The sequence below is a fragment of the Tupaia chinensis genome, unplaced genomic scaffold (assembly GCF_000334495.1).
Source record: "Tupaia chinensis unplaced genomic scaffold, TupChi_1.0 Scaffold143797_1, whole genome shotgun sequence".
NCBI lineage: Eukaryota > Metazoa > Chordata > Mammalia > Scandentia > Tupaiidae > Tupaia > Tupaia belangeri.
The window spans coordinates 720,757-742,859 of NW_006203647.1; the positions used below are offsets into that span (position 1 = coordinate 720,757).

Consider the following 22,103-nt stretch of genomic DNA (forward strand, 5'->3'; position numbering starts at 1 on the left):
TACATATATATATATATATAAAATGTGTTCAGAAACATTTGATAAGGATTCTATGATTATTATCTCCTGAAATTCTCTGGAACTGAACTTTTCTTTAGATCCACCTCATTAAATTGTGTAATTTAGGTGTAAAACACTCATCTAAAGAAGAGATATAAAGATGCCCATACTGCCCTCATTATACCTGACTAGTAATATGGAAATGGGTAAGTCATGGTATCCAGATACTCAGAAACATTTGATAAGGATTCTATGATTATTATCTCCTGAAATTCTCTGGAACTGAACTTTTCTTTAGATCCACCTCATTAAATTGTGTAATTTAGGTGTAAAACACTCATCTAAAGAAGAGATATAAAGATGCCCATACTGCCCTCATTATACCTGACTAGTAATATGGAAATGGGTAAGTCATGGTATCCAGATACGCCATCTGAATTTTGAATAAGAGCCAAAGAAGCAGGGTGGAGAACTCCCTGTTATCCATTTCTTCTGCACCCACAAGTTCAAAGCTGAAATCAAATGATCAGTGAAGAAAACCCTGGCCAACCTAGGGACATAATAAAGTCCTTAGTGTAATGGCATATTTGTCTATTTAGCACATATATTTTGAATGCTCATTTACTCAGAGATAAGTTATATATGATCAAGTTATACTCATCAGGTAGTCAAATGACCACAGGAATGTGACTTACCACTGTAAGGGTTGAAATAAAGAGACAATACATGATGTGAACATGAAGTTGGAGGATGTTGGTGTGTTTGTGGGGGGTAAGGGCAGGCACCCTAACCTCACCCCCCTTCCAGGAAGAGACGTTTTAACTGATATATAAAGGATGAAAATAGAGCCATCTAATGCTTTCTTGTAGCGCAAGGCAACTAAATGGACTTCATTGTTTCAAAGACGAGATCCACATTCTTTCCTTATTAAAGATCACTTAATTTTTACATAAATCAACCTGAGAACACTGACACTGGATGGCTTTCAGATCTTTGCCGTGTGAAATGTTATAAGGCACTAATCATCTGTGCTCAGCTACGGAGGGGTGACAGGTATATATGACATGGTACCTACCCTGAAGAACTTGTGACCTGCAAGTAAGCAAGATGCTTACCCATGCAATCAGGGAGGGTGTCAGGACAGGAGCGGGTGAGTGTTCCAGACCCCAGGGGCAGTGAGTCAGAGACCACCTCGAGCTCAGGGGACTGTGGGCGTTACCAAAGAGAGGACAATGAATGAACAGAAAGCACGAATGCCCCTAACCGCCTAATAAGCCTAATACCTTCCCCAGGACTAGAAAGTGGGAGTGTGCTAGCTGTGGTCAGGGTAGGATTGCCTTGTTCAAGGCAGAGAGTGGTGAGAACGGAGGTGTGGCTAGAGTCGACACAGACCTTAATTTGGGCAGCAGACTTTCTACTAGAAATGAATGGAGCCATGATGTTCCTAATGTCATTGAAAAGATGGTACATTAAACATTAATTTGAGTAGCTTTATTCTTTTTCATAAATGGAACTAGTTTTATATGTTATTTATAGTCCCATCATTTTAAAGAGACTTCCGATGTCTGTGGAAAATTTAAAACTCAGATGATGTGTGCTCCTCTCTCGGGGTAGCATTGGCAGAAATTCTCATACAGAATTATGTTTTAATAGAAACAGTTGCCACTTAGCAATGTGAGTCTTTACTATGTATTATAGAGTATAAAAAATGGTATTTTGGGACCAGCAGATGGCATAATGGTTACGTTGCTGGACTCCCACATTATTGACATGGTTTGAGTTCTGGACCTGGCAGCTTAAAACTCATGCCAGGCACGTGTGCATGCATGCCCAAAATTCCAAGAGCAGAATGGAGGAGAACAGATTATGGCAGGCCATCCCCCCCTCCCCCCAGAGGATGATTTCTCACTTTCTGTCTACTTGGCAAGCACACACCCCTTATAGCAAAAATCTTTCTTAAAAAAATGAAATTTTGATAGCTTTTAGAAATCTTTTGTACTTCTTATCTACAATACACTATCAATAAGAGTCCCTAAACATCAAAATTTATTTTTAAAGAGTTGATCTAAAACTATTAGATTTATATTACAACTTCTAATGTCAATGGAATATACTGAAATATATTTTTTAGAATATTAGAATTAGTCTTTTTATTCTATTAGAATTAGTCTTTTAAAAAAAAAAACAGGTCCTGGGACCAGCAGTCAGCATAATGGCTATGTCGCTGGACTCCCATGTAGTCAACCGCGGTTTGAGTCCCGGACCCGGTGGCTTCAACTCCCACTGGGCACGTGTGCGTGCATACCCAAGATCCCGAGAAGAGAATGAAGGAGAAGGGATTGAGGCGTGGCCATCCCCCCCTAGAGGAGTGATTTCTCACTTTCTATCTCTCTGTCTCTCTCTGTCTTTCTGGTAAGCGCACACATCCTATAGCAAAAACCTCTCAAAAAAAAATATATATATATATATCATGTCCTATGAAAGGACTTAGGAAAAGTATCACATTACTGATAGCACTTTTCCTTTTTACTACCTTTGGTAAGAAGTTTACCAGGTCAAGATTATTTCATGTAGAACATCTGCACTTACAAAACACTTGGATGTTTGTGAAATAAAATGGATGAAAATTGTGGGGTGCAGGTTGAACATACAGGAAGAATTTTATGTGTTAGGTCAGTTGCATTGGTGCAGCAGTAGTAGCACAGTGCTCTACAATGCTGCACCATGTGGGAAGGTCCTGGGTTCACATCCTAAGGGCTCCCTGTGCGTGCTGGGTGCATGCATCTGTGCCTGTGATCTGGGCTGGCAAGAGGTGGGTGGCAGTGAGACTTTGGGGATGCTTGTCTCTCTCTTGAGCTTTCTGTCTCCCATTCTCTTTCTTTCTCTTGGAAGAAATAGACTTAAAAAATGTTTTCTATGTTTAGTTTCCTTTTAAGTAAAATTGCATTATCTAATTTATATAAGAACTAACTCATCATATTTCACTTTGAGATGGAACTCTAAAAGTGTATAAAATGAGGAATTTGATGTTCTTTTCATTGTAATGTAATCGCTGTGATGGGACCTAGGTTAAGGTCCTAATATAGGTTAAGAATATAACGTAATCACGTTATCCACATCCACATAGGCAGATGTGCTGGCTATCCTTGCCAGAAAGGCCATTTACTCTTTCCTAACTATTTCCTAGCCAAAGACAGGAAGGAGACTGCTCTTACTTGAAATCAGCGTCATGACTACAACGGTAAACTTATCTGACCCGCATCTCTTGGTACTTGGGAAACAAACTTTTTTAGATGGGAAAGAGCTGATCATAGATTTCTTTAAAATAACTCACTTGAAATACACTGAAAGACCATTATTACCCTGCCTTTTTTTTCCTTTGGTTTGATCCCATCAGCTTTTTTGTTGTTGTTCATTCACAGAGCCTTCTAATTATTCCTGTTGCTACCCTGTGATCCCGTTTCCAGTTTCTTCTCAGTTGCCTTAAATCATGGAGCTCTTAACTAGTCACAGTCTTATTCTCTGTCATTAGGGCCTCCTCGGGATCGCTAAACACAGACTCTGCACACAGCATGTATGAATCGAAATTGTCTCTCGAGTTGTTGGGTTGTGGTCGATTTTGGTTGCTATGGAAGTTCAGAAGAATCTTAGGAGATTAGAGGCACTGGGTGGAAAGTAGAGTGACTCCTTGGCACCACTTTCTTGGTGCCATTAGGTACTTTCAGGAGCAAAGACAGGATTACTAGCTCAAAGTCACGTTGAAGTGCCCTTTGCCTTATGTTGTGCCAAAGAAACTTGGCTCCGAGCATAGCGTCCAGATAGCAGCCTAGTTTAAAGCAATGTGAAATGGGCAGGAAGGAGCAATAACGTCTATCTGCCTGAGTATTCCGGAAGATGTAAAATAGCGTCCGAAGTGGTCTTTGCTTCAGTCAGCTTGTGATTGAGATGAGACAATCACACGGCAGTCTATAGAGTGTTACAAGAGAACATATTAAAAGCCGAGGTCGCTGATGGCTCAGGTGCCCAGGAGACTGGAGGAAGCTGTCTGTTTCATCAGGGAGAGTGAGCTTGAGTGGGGCCTGAGGCTGGGTGGGGTTGGTCTTGGCAGGGGTTCGGGACGAATGTTAGTGGAGTGCTAGGGGTGTTGGTTTGGCAGGAGTGAAGTGCTGGTGTTCAGGAAGAAGCACAGGAATGTTTGGAAGATGTGGAGGCCTTTATATGTAAGGGTTTGGGAGAGTGGAGGAGAGCAAGTTGCTAAAGCATCATTTCAGTCACATTAGTTTGGAGGAGGTATGTATGGAAGTTTGGGCAGGGAGAAATTAGAAAAAGAACCTGTTAGGAGAGGGTAAGAGACCCCATCCCAACTGCTTCCAGTTTTCTGTAGGGTCAGTTTATAGATACATATATAGCGATCACTGAAATTGTTCCCTTGTGCCGCGAGTTCATAAAAGGCAAAGATAAATGACCCAGTTCTTTTTGGAGACTGAAAATAGAGATAGGAGAGAATATAGACCCTAATTAGATGTAGCCATGAGCCCCACATTCAAACACGTGGCTAATTTGAGATGTAACTGCCCAGGAGAAGCAAGGTTGGTCCTATTAAGTATACGCACACATTCTTGTACCTCTTGTTCACATCATCAGCCCTAATGCTTGATATTAAATTCATCTATGCTATGGTGGAATACTTCAAAACTTGTTCTTGTTCCATGAGTGAACACTTAGAAGGCAAGAAAGAGAAAGGCACTTCGTGTGAAAGATACTATTCTGAGTGATAGCTTTGTTTCTTGAGCTGCTTATCATTAATATCATTAGCACGTGAGTTCCACACAAGAGTTAAGAATAAGCTTACTATGCAGTCAAAGACTTTATTTAAAAAAAATAGAGCTTCCAGAATGATTCCCTCCAAACCGTGGCTCTATACTTATTATTGTAAATTTAAACTGAATTAAATATAACCCTTCGAATGCCTCGTTTAGGGGCCCATTTGGCCATCTGGTTGAGCTTGTAACTGTCTTCTTTCCCAGAAACGATCATTGATTTCAATGTGCATTTAGAAGAAGTTAGCATGGAAAACTATTAAAAGATGCTTTTCTGAGGCTTAGTATTGGCTTGCAGGATAATACATTAGCAGAAGTTATTTCTGGTGGGGAAGCTGCCCCCTCGCATTATTGTTGATGAGTCTCTGTTCAGCTATTTTGAGCTCTGGGCTACAGTGGATAGTGCATTTGAGCTACAATGTGTGGCACTTTCCAACACACTGCTCTGAGTTTCAAAGCAAAAATTGATTAACTCGGACCCCACACAAAAATGGGATTTTTAGTGGCTTACAAAGACAGTGTTCAAGTGTACCTTTATACTCTGTGATGACAGGGTTTGAGGAGATGAATAGAATACCATCTCAGATGAAATGAAATTTCTTTAAAGTAGTTGGAGTAGAGGATGGAGGAGCAGGGCAGGTATTTGGTATCCCCAGTGTTAACCCAGAGGTGAAGTACTGAGTTCTGTAGCCTGTGTCTGCCCCATCCCTAGCTTTCACGTGTGGAAGCCAGGAGGAGGCAGGGAGGGTGCCATCCCAGGCAAGATGGAGCAAGGTTTGGGCCTGACCAAGGGTAAAGTAGCAATTCGAGAGCACATGGTCTTACCATTGGAAATAAGGCAGATGAAACCCAGACCTCAGGCCTCCAGTTCACAGGCAAGTTCAGAAGCACTCCTGGGCCCTGTGCTGGGCTGACCAGCTGGCAGAGTGCCACTCAACTGGCACCTGCCCTGAAAAGAGAAGCAGGACTCACTGAAGGCAGATGGCCCTCCAGTTAAAATTCCTGTGTTGTTCAAGACTGGATTGGAAACATTGACCATGATTGCTTAACAGCTCTTCCCTTGCTTACTGGTATGAATCGATTAAAACTCAAATAAGAGCAACAACATAGCACAGAGATGTCCAATCTATTGATGCAGATGAACACACTGTCTTTTGCATTTTACCCCAAACCCACCTTTGGGCAAAGGTTTAAGTATCACCCATTCTCCTAAATGTTTGGCAAAATGAACTAGCCGACAGGAAGATAAAATACCACTACAGGGGCCAGCAGGTGGTGTAGTGGTTAAGGCGCTGGGCTATCTGTTTCAAGTCCCGGACCTAGTGGCTTGAAAATCACACTGGGCATGTGTGCATGCGTGCCCAAACGTCCCAGGAGGAGAATGAAGGAGAAAGGATTACCCCATGGCTATCCCCCCAGCGGATGATTTCTCACTTTCACTCTCTCTGTCTCTGCCTCTGTCTCCTTCTGTCAAGCACACACATCTTATGGCAGAAGTCTTTTTTAAAAATACAATGAATTTGTTGGAACATAAACTATAACTGCTGTTTCTACGAGGTTAAAGAAATAGTTGCTGTTGGGACCAGCAGTTAGCATAATGGCTATGTCACTGAACTCCCACATAGTTGACCGCGGTTCGAGTCCCAGACCCGGTGGCTTCAAACTCACGCCAGGTGCGTGTGCGTGTGTGCACAAGAGTCCAAGAGGAGAATGGAGGAGAAGGGATTGCAACGTAGCCATCCACCGTGGGAGGTGATTTCTCGCTTTCTGTCTATTCCCTGTCGGGCGAACCCACCCCCCCTATAGTAAAAACCTCTCCAAAAAAAAAAAAAAAAAGAGAAAAATAGTTGCTGCTGCATTCTTGCTCACACCATTAAAATACTGTTCTGTGTTTGCCCCTTTGATGTCTCTGTCCTTGTTCCCATCCTGTCCCATGGAATTTTTACAGCTTAGGAAGCTCCTGTTAATTTTTTTATTTAAAATCTTAAAATGTGCCTATTACTAATTTCACAATATTTATATACAATTTCTTGGATGTAATTTTCTTACTTAAGTAGTACTTAATTGTATTCAGTGGTTTGTAGAGAACGAGTTCAAGAGCATGACATCAACAAGATGTGGGGCTATTTCTAGCAAGGCATTAGTGATGGCAAAGCAAGGCAGGATTCACTGGGGCTTTGAGTGGGAGATGTTTTTAAATAACTAATCAAGCAATTTATCTCCTCCATTGGCAGCCCTGGTTTTTTTTGTTTGTTTTTTTTTGTTTTGTTTGTTTGTTTGTTTATGAAAAGAATCTCTGCTTTTCCCTAGGTGTTATGTTAACTGACAACTAAAGTAAATACAAATGGAGAATTCAGTGTTAAAAATATAAATATACTCTACTGAAGTATAATCTTACTAATTGAGATTTTGTGATCATTTAGATGTGAAAGTTTTGCTTTATGCCATCAATTAAAAGTATTTGTTAAGCTGTTAATAAAAAAAAACAAACCAAAGCACTTTAAAATTGCATTAAACTGTTCATCTTGAGATATTTTTGGTTAAAAAGAATAACACCTTTGTCAATTGGAGTCCTGGACTTGGCAGCTTGAAAATTATGACGGACGTGTGTGTTTGCGTGCCCAAAATCCCTAGAGGAGAATGGAGGAGAAGGTATTGCAGTGTGGTCATCTCCCCTGGGGGTGATTTCCCACTTTCTCTCTCACTGTTTCTCTCTGTCTCTCCAGTGGTGCATGTGCCCTATGGGAAAAAAAGAAAAAGAAAAAAAACCAACAACTTTTAAAAAGTAGGCTTTTCTAAATATAAGGTTATTAAAATTCTTTATGACATTTGTTCTTTTCACCTAATCACCTAATAGTATATCACAGACAACCTTCTGTGTTGTACATTTCGATCTAGTCCATTCCCTTTAATACCAGCTCCATAGACTAGCTTATCATAATTTATTCAATAATTGATCTACTGATGGGAATTCCAGGGCTTGTTCGTCCCCCCACACCTCCAGCACAAACACTGTTATCACAGTGTTTTTCTGTACAGGAGAGTGATGTTGAAGGCCAGGATCTAAGCTATGACAGTAGGAAGCCAGAGGGAATGAATCAAAGGAACTTTTTGTTGGGGAACTGAATTGGGTTTAGTAGCCAGTTGAAAATATTGGTGTAAGAGTGGAAGAATAGCTGTTGCTGCCATTTGGTTGAGAAAGAGAACAGACAAATAGCAGAAGGTTTTGGGGGAAATGGCGGAGAAGCTGAGAGAATAGGATCTATTTTGAAAATGCTGTGTTTGAGACAGGTATGCTGTCTATCTGTCTGTGCCAGCTCTAAATGAGGGTCTAAAGTTTGCAGAAGACATCATAGACAGAGATAATGGATTTGAGAATCCTCTGCACAAAGTCATAGTTGAAGCTATGAGAGTGGGTGAGCCCTGTCCCAAGGAGACCTTATGTTATACAGGAAGGAGATTGTGTCCATGGAAATTACCTGCATTTAGGAGTCTGGCCAGGAGACTGAGAAGGAGTGATCAGAGGAACCAGGAAGACAAAAGAGGAAAGATTCTGAGATTAGGTTACAACTAGTCCACTCTTAGGAAATGTAATCATGTTAAGTTCCTTTTAAATATTAGTAGTGTGGATTTTTCTTCTCAATGCCTGTTGTATATACTTTTTAAGGGCTCCTGACCGTATGAGTCTCTCTCTTCAATCATTAATGTCTTTAATAAAGCACCTGAAATAATGGTATGGTTTGGTAAACTCACTTTAGCACTGCTTTGAATTTAAGGAAAAACCCAAATCAAATCACAGCAATTTAATTGTCTTCTAACATCTCTTAATACTTGTAAGAAGTCATTTTTAAAGGCTATGCAGGGTTTATATAAACTAGGCCTTTATTAATAAAGGATAGTATCTTCAGTTTCACAAAAGCAGGTGAGCTAGAAAAAGCTGCATAGAAGTAGCATAGGGAAGCAGTAAATAATACAAAGAATTTCTAAAACAGTAAATGAGACTGCCTCAACAGCTGAGGTTTCAGATGTGAAAGCTTGGGATATTCACTTTGCTGGTATATCTTTTTTTTTTTTTTTTTTTTTTTTTTTTTTTTTTAGAGATTTTCACTGTAGGGCGCGTGTGCTCGCCAGACAGACAGAGAGAGACATAGAGACAGAAAGCGAGAAATCACCCACCAGGGGGGATGGTCACGCCGCAATCCCTTCTCCTCCATTCTCCTCTCGGGATCTTGGGCACGCACGCACACGCACCCGGCGTGAGTTTTAAGCCACCGGGTCCGGGACACGAACCGCGGTCGACTACGTGGGAGTCCAGCGACATAGCCATTACGCTAACTGCTGGTTCCCTTTGCTGGTATATCTTTAGATTTCTTTCTCTTCCTACTGTATTTTCAGTCTTTAACAAACTAATTTAGATGGGAAACTTTATGCATGATGTCTCAACACTTGAGACAGTAGCAAAACTATGCGTTTTTACACTCAGCCAAGATCCTTAGAGAAGGGAATAAAGGGAATCACTAGTAATCCAACCGCATTGTATTGTCCCTTCTTGGGATTGTAGTAGAGTCATCAGAACTGCTGATGTCACCGAGAAATTAAATCGATGGAAGCTGAGCAAGTTTGAGGCAGGATTCCATTTAAATCAAAAATTGTATTCCCTGTATTATAGAAGATGCCATTAGGTTCTTGAACAAGAATCAAAAGAAGTAAAGATGAAGACTATCACCCATGAAGTATATTGTCATTGTGTAGGAAAATAAGATATGTAATAGAAAAACACCAAAGAAAACTCTCTAAAGTGTTTCGTGACCCACCCCTTTACTGACTGGGATTATTTATAATTGCTTAATGAATTTGCAGGCAGCATGAGGCTAGACCACACACGGGGTCCATCTCAGTCAGGAAGAGGCAGGTATAGGAACTGGCAGGTTAGAAGGAGCAGCAGGTGGCGAGCGAGCTGTCCTCCAGATGATCTGATCACGGTAGTATTTATAGAGTGGTCATTTTCAGGCGTGATGGACTCAGGCCACACTCTTGGGTTGCTTAATTTTAAATTGCAAAGAAGGTCATAGCTGTGGAGTGTTGATCTAAACAAAGAGTGATGAATCCACAGTTTAAGGCTTGTTTGTGGGTTCTAGGTCACTTTGAATATCTTTAGTAGCTTGCAATTAATTCAGCGTGCCAACTGAGGATGAGAGAATAGTTTCTTCAAAAAGAATCTAACTGTGCTTAGCGTGAGCTCCCAGGCTGAATTAGTGAGTCATGGAAGTAATAAAAACCCTGGAAGTGTCCTTCCTAGTAGGTCCTTAGGAAAGCAGTTTAGGGACTGAATTTACCATCTCTCCACCTGCAAGAGTAATCCAGAATCCCAGATTCTTTGCTGAAGTTTCTTAATTATATAGGAGGCACCCGATCTTGAAAATAGGTTAAAGCTTGGCCGTTTCCAGCTTTGGCTGTTGCCTTGCAGTCATTTGACAATGGAAAATCTTTAGTCAGGAACTGCTTTAGGTTTTATTTGTGGACAAGTTGGTGTGACCTGCCCTGGTCTTGCCTGAACATGTCAACCAGGCTCCAGATCTGGCACCTAGGACCTGTTTATTTGTATCATCTCCGTAATCCACCGCTGCATGGTTTTGAAAGCCAAAATCCAGACAAAGCATCCTCTTTTCCATGTACTGAGGTCATGAATGAGTTTTATCTTGGACACATCTCCTTTTCCCTTCCTCTGCCTGTGCGTTTTTCTCTCTCTTAATAATATATAAACAATTGGCTTATTTTATTTACTGCACAAAGAGAAAATTGAGTATCTAAATTTTTCATAGTTATGTGAAAGTATTTCCAGAGTGTGAAAAAAATAGCTATTGGAAAGTTTCATACTGCTTTTGGTATAGTGGGAATGTATTACTCAACTCAGTAACAATTTTGGCCCAAACCAAGCAGCTGTGTTGGCAAGCGGTAGGCACCTTTCGTAAATAGCACTGCCAGGGACACCTTTGTGCATATTTGAGACAGCCTGAACCAAAAGTATCTTTCCATCAAAGGCTGTTTGATCACCTTAGAATTTAGGCATACCACAAAAGCCATTGAGAGCTAGCCAGTGGATTTTACTTGTATGAGATATTGCATAGCTCCCCAGGGGAGGGAGTCAAGAGAGAAATCAGAGCTCAACAATAAATAGCTTTGTACCAGTCCCCTCCCCTAGCCCCAAAGCATTGCGATCACAGTGAGTGCACAGAATCTAGTAGAAGGCAGCAGCTGCCCAGCAGCTTGGCAGATAATGACCAGATGTGAACTTGTCTCTCTGCAGTGTGCGGCTGCGACCTGGCACAAGGAGGCTTCTTCATAAAGAACGGGGAGTACCTCTGCACCCTGGACTACCAGAGGATGTATGGGACTCGCTGCCATGGCTGTGGGGAGTTCGTGGAGGGTGAGGTAGTGACTGCTCTGGGCAAGACCTACCACCCCAACTGCTTTGCTTGTACGATCTGCAAGTAAGTGATTGTCTTTCCAAAACTTCCTGTCTCCTCCAACAAGAGAAGTGTTGGTTTCAGCTGTGAAAGCTTGACATATTCATTTTTCTGATATGTCTTTAGATTTATTTCTCTTCCTACTGTATTTTCAGTCTTGGTCAAAAGCTATTATTGTTGGGAAGCTTTATACATGATGTTCTCTACAAAGTAATACGACTGATTTTTTTTTATTTTATTTTTTTTTATTTTTGCTATAGAGCGTGTGTGCTCACCAGACAGAGAGAGAGAGAGACAGAGAGATACAAAGTGAGAAATCACCCCCAGGGGGCATGGCCACGCTGCAATCCCTTCTCCTCCATTCTCCTCTTGGGATCTTGGGCATGCTCGCACACGTGCCTGGTGTGAGTTTAAGCCACTGGGTCCGGGACTTGAACCATGGTCGACTACGTGGGAGTCCAGCGACATAGCCATTACACTAGCTGCTGGTCCCATGATTTTATTATTTTTTAAGATTTATTTTATTTTATTTGTTGTTGTTGTTGTTATTATTATCTTAATTTAACCAGACAGAGAAAGCTAAAGTGAGAAAGCAAGCCACCCAATCTGGGACTCGAACTGTGGTCGGCCATGTGGGAGTCCAGTACCTTAACCACCACACCATCTGCCGGCCCTGACATGACTGATTTTAAGTGACTTGAATCCAAGTTTGAAAGCAGCTTTGGGTCTCAGAACATTTTGAGCAATGAAAACATTGGGGCAAGGGCCTGCTGGTAGCTTGGTGGCTAAGGTAGCTGGACCCCACATGGCCAACCACACAGTTTGGATCTTGGACCCAGCAGTTTGAAGGACACCCCAGATGCATGTTTTTACAACCCAGAGTCCCAAGAAGAGACTGGAGGAGAAGGAATTGTGGTGTGGCCACTCCTGCTGTAGGGTGATTTCTCACTATTACCCACTTCCTTCCACCTCCCACACCTGTCTCTCTTTGGCAACCACATGTGCCTGGTAGCAAAACTGTAAACAAAAACTAAACCAAAACAAAACACATTGAGGTGAATACAATAATTTCTTGGAAGGATAAAGTCTATTTAGAAGTACAAGTTTTGGGGACCAGCTAATGGCGTAATGGCTATGTCACTGGACTGCCATGTAGTCGACCGCAGTTCAAGTCTTGGGCCCGGTGGCTTAAACTCACGCCAGGTGTGTGTGTGTGCGTGCCCAAGATCCCGAGAGGAGAATGGAGGAGATGGGATTTCAATGTGGCCATCCCCCCTAAAGGGGGTGATTTCTTGCTTTCTGTCTCTGTCTTTCTGGCAAGCTCAGGCACCCTATAGCAAAAACCTCTCCAAAAAAAAAAAAAAAGACATACAAGTTTTTGGGCATGCATGTGTGTGTGTGCTTGAAATAGTCTGTTTACTCCACAGCAAACTATGGCCTATGGGCAAAATAGGCTCAGTATAGATTTTTGTAAATAAAGTTTTATTGGAACACAATCATACCCACTTGTTTGCATACTATCTATGGCTACTTTCAGGGTACAGTGGCAGAGTTGAATAATTGTGACAAAGACCACATAGTCCGCAAAGTCTAAAAAATATTTACAATCTGGTCTTGTAGGTGAAAAGTTTGGCAGTCTCTACTGTCTAAGTACCTGTCACCTACCAAGGTTAAATCCTAATTGCACAAACTAGCTTGTTAACTTGATCAGTCTGAGAGAAGAAAGCTATATGAAGGAATAGGAAAATGGTCATGTTTATATGGCTGTGTTTGTAATAGTACACACTGTAGAACTTAGAATGGGGGGAGGGGCAGCAGGTGGCATAGTGGTTAAGGCACTGGACTCCCACATGGCTGACCACAGTTTGAGTCCTGGACTCAGCAGCTTGAAAATCAGACCTGACATGGGAATGTGTGTGCCCAAAATCCCAAGAGGAAAATGGAGGAGAAGGGACTGTGGTATGGCCATCCACCTGGAGGGTGATTTCTTACTTTCCCTCTCTCTGTCTCCAGCAAATGTACATGCCCTATGGCAAAAACCTTAAAAAATAAAAAAAAATAAAAAATAAAAAATAAAAACAACCTCATAATGGGTTTAATTTTTCCAACTAGGAGACTCACCAAAAAGGATCAGCTACTGGGGATGGCCATGCTGTCATCCCTTCTCCTCTAGCCTCCTCTCAGGATTTTGGGCACACACACAGATGCACCCGTTGAGTTTTAAGACACTGGGTCTGAGTCTCAAACCAGGGTTGACTATTTGGGAGTCCAGCGATGTAACCATTCTGCCATCTACTGGTCCCAATAGTTTTAAAACTAGAATAAGGGAGAACAAAACTTGACTCACTACAGCTGAGTCCCTGGGCATTTGAGCCAGCAGTGAGGTGTTCACTTTTGCTACCGGAGTGCTATAGCTGTTGCTACTCCAGGATGGTAATTCTTCCTGCAATCGGGGCTTCCTTTACCATTTACAGATATGTTCAGGTAGAATTTAACCCTCTTAGCAAGTCTGTGACATCATCCATGAACCGCTATCCCTGCTTATGAGTGACTCTGAGTCTCAGTTTAAGAAATATTTCCAAGTTAACCTTGGAGAGTTAGGATTTGAACTCAGGTTTTCTGACTCTAAATCCAGTTACAGACTATAGAGTATAATCATTCATGCAAATGACAGAAGAAAGTGAACTCATGTAGACAGGGCACACAGGAGGAAGGAGAGGGCTAAGAGGCTCATTTACAAATAATGAAACTCAAGTTCAGAAGGCCTGGCCCAGGTTGAGCATGGAATTCTGTCTGTCCCATAGAAGATCCATGTGAGATTCAGGTCTTTAAAAAATAAGCATGGATCGGAAGCAGGGCTTGGAGCAGTGTGCCTTGGATGCAAAGTGTCAAGGGGCACTCATCCTCCAGGCCGTGCAAATGCAGGGTCTGAACCCACTGACCTGTGGCTGCCTCACCTCAGTCCTGGCTCTGATCAGAGGCAGAAAAACCTGTGCTGGTTGTGTTGATGGGCCCTTAGCTCCCTGACATTTTCTTTTCAGAACAGATTTAGGGTTTGTTCAGGATTAATTAATGAGTGTGAAGCATCCACCAGAGTGTGATTTGGATTATTAAAGATAGAACAAGTTGTAAGTTGGTGGGTGTCGTCTGCACCTGCCTATGGCCTGGTGTCCCTGGCTGATCTGTCTAGGCAAGTCACTGAACCTCTCAGGGACCCTCTCTGTAAAGTGGAAAGTAATAGGACCATGAGCAGAAAGGCCTTTTAAAACCTGGTGGTATAAATTTAACCCTTCTTGATGACCGGCACCAGCACAGTAGTGAAGTCCAAACTTACCCGTGTACGTCTAGTCCACTTACAACCGTTAGGCAACTGGGGGTGGGGGTGGGGGTGACTTCCAGGGAGATTGAAGCTGTAAGAAGCTCGAATTTGTTCTTAAGTAATTGCTTCTGACTCATCTGTGGTGATTTTGGCTTGGGAGTTTTACATTTCCTCTTTGGCAGCATCACACATTTGAAAACTCATGTTGGTAAGGTTTATGGACCAATCAGCCCATTTCAAAGAGCAAGCATGGAAACGGTCCTATGTCTATCAGTTCATCGCTTTTTCCTTAAGACTATCGGCCTGCTAAACTAGGAGGTTAAGAAACTGATAGCATATGCGAGAGGCAATATTTTTACAAAATGCGCTGCTATTGATAAATGTCTAATGGGAGGGGGAAAGTTCTGAGAGAAGCAAATACAAAGTCAGCATCATTTTCACAGAGCTCCAGGCAAGATCTTACGGGGCTGAAAGAGTTAACGCTTGACCTATAACCAGTCCTCTTGGGGAGAGTCCTTAAGCTTCAGTTGGAATTCATGGCATGCGAAATGTTTCTTCATGAAAGATTTTCCATTTGGAAATTTACTGTTCTGTGTACCTTGCTAGTGACTTGTTGGGACATCCCTCGGCTAATTAGTGGAGGTAAATCATTCCATGTACTATCTGGTTCCCCATAGAAGCAAGGCATTCTTTGTTCTTCTCAGAATGAGGTACATTTCTTTGTTTGGACTGTATTCTACTGGCTGGTTCGATTATGTGACTCCATTTCAGACATTTTGCCTGGTGTACCTTCAAGAAATAAATTTGTACCAGAGGGCAGCAAACAGAAAGAGTAAGGGAAAGGAATGAAATTACTGGAATAACTTTGAGGGCTATTTCTCTCTGCTCCAGACGCCCGTTTCCACCCGGAGACCGAGTCACGTTCAATGGGAGAGACTGCCTTTGTCAACTCTGTGCACAGCCGATGTCATCCAGCCCTAAAGAAGCCTCGTGCTCCAGCAGTAAGTACTCTGGTCTCCTGCCGATGTGAATACCGTGTAGTTCAAAGGCAGCCCAGGCTGCCTCACCCACTGCATTTCTTTTTGAGAAATTACGTTAGCTGGAGCAAAGAGTAGGGCTATCTAGAGCATTTTCCACTGAGAAATGGGATGCTTGGTGAAGCCTTTGCTAAGGCTTATTTAAAAAAGACAGAGCTAGACGTCACACTGTCCATTTTGATGGTAAGTGAAAGAAAAGAATGACAAAACTTGACATCAGAAATGCCCATCTCAGGGTCAGCTCCACTGAGAGAACCAAGATCTCACAGGGTGACTGTGGTTAGAATCCCCTCCCAGTCAGCCTGAAACATTCTATGCATGAGCTCGAGTGCCCAAGATCCAATTGGCTAGAGGACTGGGGGCGCTGGAGAGCTGGAGGACCAGAGGGTGGGGACTACAGTGGATAGACCCCGTGGAGGGTGCCCATATCTCACCATGTGGGATCCAGCATCTCCTGAGCAGCACAATACTGTTGTACCACAGAGCCAGCCTCAGTTAATAAGTTCTAAATTGATATATTCTACGGGCTAGCAGGTGGTGGTGGTTAAGGTGCTGGCTTCCCACATTATTGACCACAGTTCAAGTCCCTGGACCTGGCAACTTGCTTTCTCACTTTCTCTCTCTCTGTCTCTGGTGAGTACACGTGCCTTACAGCAGATTATAAAATAATACTAACGACCAGCAGGTGGTACAAGTGGTTTAGGAGCCGGACTCTCACATAGTCAACTGTTTCAAGTCTTGGACCCGGTGGCTTGAAACTCAGGCCAGGCGCATGTGCAAGCATGCCCAAGATCCCAAGAGGAGAATAGAGGAGAAGGGATTGCGGTGTGGCCATCCTCCCTGGGGGGTGATTTCTCGCTTTCTGTCTCTCTGTCTTTCTGGTGAGCACATGTGCCCTAAAGTGAAAATCTCCCTCAAAAATAAATAAATTAATTATTAAAAACAACAACCATGTATTCTAAACTCTGAGTGACTGGCAAGGAAGCTCTACTTCTTTCTTTCCCTGGGGCATTAGGAGGTGGATGAGAGATTTTCCTTGGTTTCTGTGGATCTTGCCTATCTGTGGGGACCTGGAATAAAGCCCTTAAAAGTGAGTTTTCTACCTAAGAATGAGATAAGATACTTCTGCTTTACAGAAATTCATTGCAATTTATAATAGTGATTCTAGATCTTCCTGTTAAAGTAGAAGCCTTATACTTGTGAAAAATAAGAATATTTTGACCAAAGCAGTTACAAGGAAATAGAATTTTGGCTATTGGAAGAAAAGAAAATGCATCTAATAGTGCATCTTAGCCTATATGACTGGGTACTTAGAATGCAAATTTATATGACCTACAGATACATCATAACTATCTTGGTAGGATGACTACAAAGCAAAACACAATCCCAGATTCCTAGTAGAGTTTCTGTCCTTCACAGATCTTACTATCCCACCCCAAGCATGAGAGATACAATTGACCCAGGTATCCTGCAGGCTGACTTGTGGTGGGAGTAGTCACCCCATTATTTGGAAATAATGTATTATGCTTCAAAAAATACATTATCAAAAACAGTTAGAAGCTTCTCAATAAATAAATAAATAAAACAGGGACCTGAAGATGGCGTAATGGCTACATTGCTGGACTCCCATGTAGTCAACTGCAATTCAAGTCCCGGACCCGGTAGCTTAAACTCATGCCGGGCACGTGTGTGTGCGTGCCCAAGATCCCAAGAGAAGAATGGAGGAGAAGTGATTGCAGCATGGCCATTCCCCCAGGGGGTGATTTCTTGCTTTCTGTCTCTCTGTCTCTCTCTTTCTTGCGAGCGCATGTGCCCTATAGCAAAAACCTCTCAAAAAACAAACAAACAAACAAACAAACAAAAACTGTTAGAAGAATTTGTCAGTCTAGTTAGGAAAAAGAAGATTTTATAAGTCCCAGGGTATGATGACAACTCTAACAGAAGATCTAGTTCATAAGGCCTACAATAGGAATGACAGATTTCTTCAGATTCCCTGCAATCTTTTAGCCCAGCTATCTTTTTGGATGTACAAGGAAACCGAGCCCCATGGTGATATTCAAGGTCACACAAGCCATCTAATAAGGCAGGGTCAGATGCAGGTCTTTTGACTCTTTTTTTTCTCTATTTTTGTTCCTCATTGTTTGGTTTCAGAAGGAGAAGTGGGATATTTTTAAAGGCTTCCAGTGCTCTCTGGCCATGCGATTTGAGATCATGTTTCCCACTGAGATTAAATGAAGAAGAGAGATGAGACTATCTACCAAAATGGTGATTATAATGCTTATTAAAACTTTTCTCTTGGGACCAGCAGTTGGTGTAATGGCTATGTCACTGGACTCCCACATAGTCGACCGCGGTTCGTGTCCCAGACGCGGTGGCTTAAAACTCACACCGGGCATGTGTGCGAGCATGTCCAAGATCCTGAGAGGAGAATAGAGGAGAAGGGATTGCGGCGTGACCATCCCCCCTGGGGAGTGAATTCTCGCTTTCTGTCTCTCTGTCCCTCTCTGTCTTTCTAGCGAGCGCATGCGCCTTATAGCAAAAACCTCTCAAAAAAAAAAAAAAAACAAAACTTTTCTCTTTATCTATATTTTCTGTTTTTACATGATACATATGTAATGCCCATTCGAAAGGCAATGAAAATGATAAACTTAGAAATATAATCAATGGAAATTCATTGCATTTTTAATATGAGATTTAATAATCATTACTCATATTATTGGGCCAAATCATATTTTCTCCATTGCTTCTAATGGGTGAAATCTCACTTCTATGCAACTGCTTTGTTCAAAACATTTTTATTTTTAACAAGTACTTGTCTATTTAAATAAGTACTCAAATAACATTTATAGGGCATGTGGGCGTCTGTAAAAAAGACAGCTCTTATATATGGATACACACATCCAAAATACCCAAACAAGGCAAGCACATAAATACAAGAGCAATGGGAATTTTCAGCAAGTTCCTGAAATTCACTGAAACATAATTAGAAAACACTTGGTTATTGTTGGTATTTCTTCAAGAATTGTTTAAACTGTGCTGGTGTGACTTTTTTTTTTTTTTTTTAAAGTGGTTTTTTAAACATGGCAGGAAATCCTTCCTAAATAGAAACAGAAAATGACCTTTTTAAATTGTGAAACTCTTTCTTGATAATGTTCAGAGAGCTGGTGAAATATATCAGAGAGCTGAGGCCATCTTTTCCCTTTGAAATCTCTGTTTAAAGATGAATTTGGTTTTCTGAACCATCGTTTTTTTCATGTTCTGTGGATGGCTTCCCATCATCACTGAGTAGGGGGTAAAAGAGCTGTGTGAGCGAATGAGAAGCAGCAAAGAATGGCAAACAGGAGGTAAAACCCATATTGTGGTGAAAGTGTACACTTACCAGTCTCCATCGATTGTATTGACTAAAGATCCAGCATTTCAGGTCCAGCTGCCCAGTGGCCGCCTCGTCTGATTTGCCCAGTAGAGCCCCCTTGGTGCTTCCTTTCACCTTACAGTAATCCTTCTAGTCTTTGTATCCTTTATTTTCTTCAGCCAGCACCCACATGGTACCTACTGTGTATCAGGCACTGCGTAACTGGTTTACGAACATTACCTCGTACAATTGTCAATGACAGTCCTACAAGTTGATACTAATACTATTCCGCTTTTCACAGATGATGAAACGAAGGAATAGAAGCTAAGAGATTTGCCTAAAGCCACACAGACAGTAAGTGGCAGAATTGATATTCAGACCCAGCCACGTGGCTCCAGAAGCCATGCTGGTCCCTGATATTTTACAATGCCAGAGACAACTCACTGACCTTCAGACGGGCCTGAATCTTGGAGCATGACCTGATCTGTCCACGTCTCTTGAGTGTTGTGACGTCCAGGGCTGCACCCTGCTGCAGGCCACTGTTGTATCAGGGTTTGAGGAGTGGAAGCCCTAGGAAGTTATTCAAAGACGAATGCCTTCAATAAAAGAGTATTGCCCCAATTAGATAACTGTTGCTATGTCCAGTCTAATACAATTTCAATTTGATAAGCAATAAACATGATATCAAATAGAGAGAACAGTAAACATTACTTCGCAGGGTTGTGATGAATGTTAACTAAACTTTTTTATTAGCTGATTTGTACTTTTTTTTGCTATAGGGTGCATCTGCTCGCTCGAGAGACAGAGAGACATAGAGAGAGAATGTGAGCATTACCCCCTTGGGGGAATGACCATACCACAATCCCTTCTCCTCCATTCTCCTCTTGGGACTTTGGGCATGCATGTACACATGCCTGGTGAGAGTTTCAAGCCTCCAAGTCCAGGACTCAAACCATGGTTGGCCATGTAGGAGTCCAGCGCCTTAACTACTGTGCCACTTGCTAATCCCAGCTGATTCATACTTTTAAAAAAGTATCATGTCCAGAAGACATTATATTCTACCAAAGGGTTAAAAGTACAGTCCTCTAAAGTGTGATTCCCTCCACTCCATTCTTCATGGTTATACCAGTAACCAAGGGACTAGATTCCCATGGGTTAAGGAACAGTGTGAGGGGGAAGTCTGTGTGTGGCAACCTACAGCATAGGGAATCAGATTCGGATTGTCATTTCCTACACAGATCCTGTCTATTTCAGGCACCTGAGCAGGCGTGGGCTGCTGTCTACAATCACCCTTTCCATTTCCAAGGGTGTCTGACTAGTGTCTGATTGTGTGTGGGTGTGGCGGATTGACACGATGAACACCCACACGCAAATACATCCAAGCCCATCTTTCTCCTCTTTTCCCTCCTGTGCATAGCATCATCATTATTCCGACTGCAGTTGGAACTCCTACAGGTATCAGGGCAAGTGCTCTAGTTGGACTAAATTTAAATAATTTCAGATAAAGAGTCACATACATATTTTCCAAGAAGAGGAATACAGTTTCATTTATTTTGCTTTTCTATTTGGTGTGATTGCTTTTAATAGTTGCAAGGTAATTTTCTTTTATCTTGGATGTTCTCTCTCAAAAACTCATTTGCAGGTTGCGTGGTGGTTGTCTGCTGAGGCACCTAACAGTAGATGCAGTGATGAAACTCTTACCTGGCTTCTGACTGCCTGGGGTCAGGTCCTGGTTCTTCCACTTACTAGTGGGCTCTTTACATTTTCATCTGCCAGATGGGATGGTAAGAGGTTATCCTTGTAGCATCAAATGAGCAAATATATTAAAGTGTTGTATATTTATAAAATAATAACTTACTATCCAGGCACTGATTTAGAATTTTTGTGGAGGCCAGTGTACACTTTTTTTTTTTTTTTTTTTTTTTAAAGAGAGAGATTTTTGCCACAGGGCACATGTGCTCACCAGAAAGATGGAGACAGAAAGCAAGAATCACCTCCTAGCAGGGATGGCCATGATGCAGTCCCTTTTCCTTCATCCTCCTCTCAGGATTTTGGGCATACACACACATGCATCCCGAGTGAGTTTCAAGTCGCCAAGTCCAGGACTTGAACTGTGGTTGGCCATGTGGGAGTCCAGTGACATAACCACTACACCATCTGCTGGCACCCAGTGTCCACTTTTTTAAAAATTTATTTCCTGGGGCCAGCAGATGGCATGTATGTCATTGTACTCCAACATGGCCAACTATGGTTCGAGTCCCGGATGAGATGACTTGAAACTCATGCAGGGCACATATGCATGCATGCCCAGAACCTGGAGAAGAAGGAATTGTGGCATGGCAAACCCCCCTCCCCCGGGGGTGATTTCTCACTTTCTGTCTCTCTAGCAAGTGCATGCACCCAATAGTAAAATCCTCCCTTAAAAATAAAATAAATAAATAAAAATTTCTTCCATCACTAAGAGAGACAGAGAGAGAGCACTTCCCCAACAGGGTGGGAAGCTGTGCTCCACCCCTTCTTGGTAGAGTCTCAGCCAGCCTGAATCATGGGCACACACACCCGGTGCTTTCAGGAAGATCCGTTGCCATGAACTCAAAGTCTTCCCCTTCCATCAGCCTTTCAGAGCATCGCATTTACTGCCACCCAAACCCCTCATCCCTACTTTTTGTGACTTTGTTGTTTGCACTCTGCTATTCATGACAACTGCCTTTGTGTGCTCATTGGTATTTTCCACTAATAAAAGAAATGATGAAGACCAGAACACATCCACATACATAGCCCATGGATTGTTGGAATTTGACTCATACCAGTGTGTTTTATAACAGTCTCCAAAAACAGAAATTTCCCTTCTTCTTTGGACACATTCTTCCCATAAGATAAATGTCAGAGGGACTTGGCAGGGTGCAGCCAAAGCTAGCCAGATTGGCTGTTTCTAATCCCAGTTTTGCCACTTACAGGCTGGGTGGCCTTGATAACTCAATCTCTCTCCCATTTCTTTGCCTATAAAATGTAAAACAATAATAGTTCCTCTCTTATTAGGTTGTTGTAGAGATTAATGGAAGTGATTCATGACACATGGTAAAGATATATGTATGGATACTTCAAAAT

At 42.1% G+C, this 22,103-nt stretch overlaps 1 protein-coding gene across 1 annotated transcript in view; it reads left to right on the forward strand.

Annotated features, from left to right (window-relative positions):
- The window catches only part of LOC102497243 (actin-binding LIM protein 1-like), a 245,375-nt gene that overhangs the window by 114,012 nt on the left and 109,260 nt on the right, over positions 1 to 22,103 (forward strand). The window contains exons 3-4 of the mRNA XM_006165121.3: positions 11,128 to 11,311; positions 15,498 to 15,607. Of these exons, the coding sequence (XP_006165183.1) occupies positions 11,128 to 11,311; positions 15,498 to 15,607 (294 nt within the window). The remainder of the gene's footprint in view (positions 1 to 11,127; positions 11,312 to 15,497; positions 15,608 to 22,103) is intronic.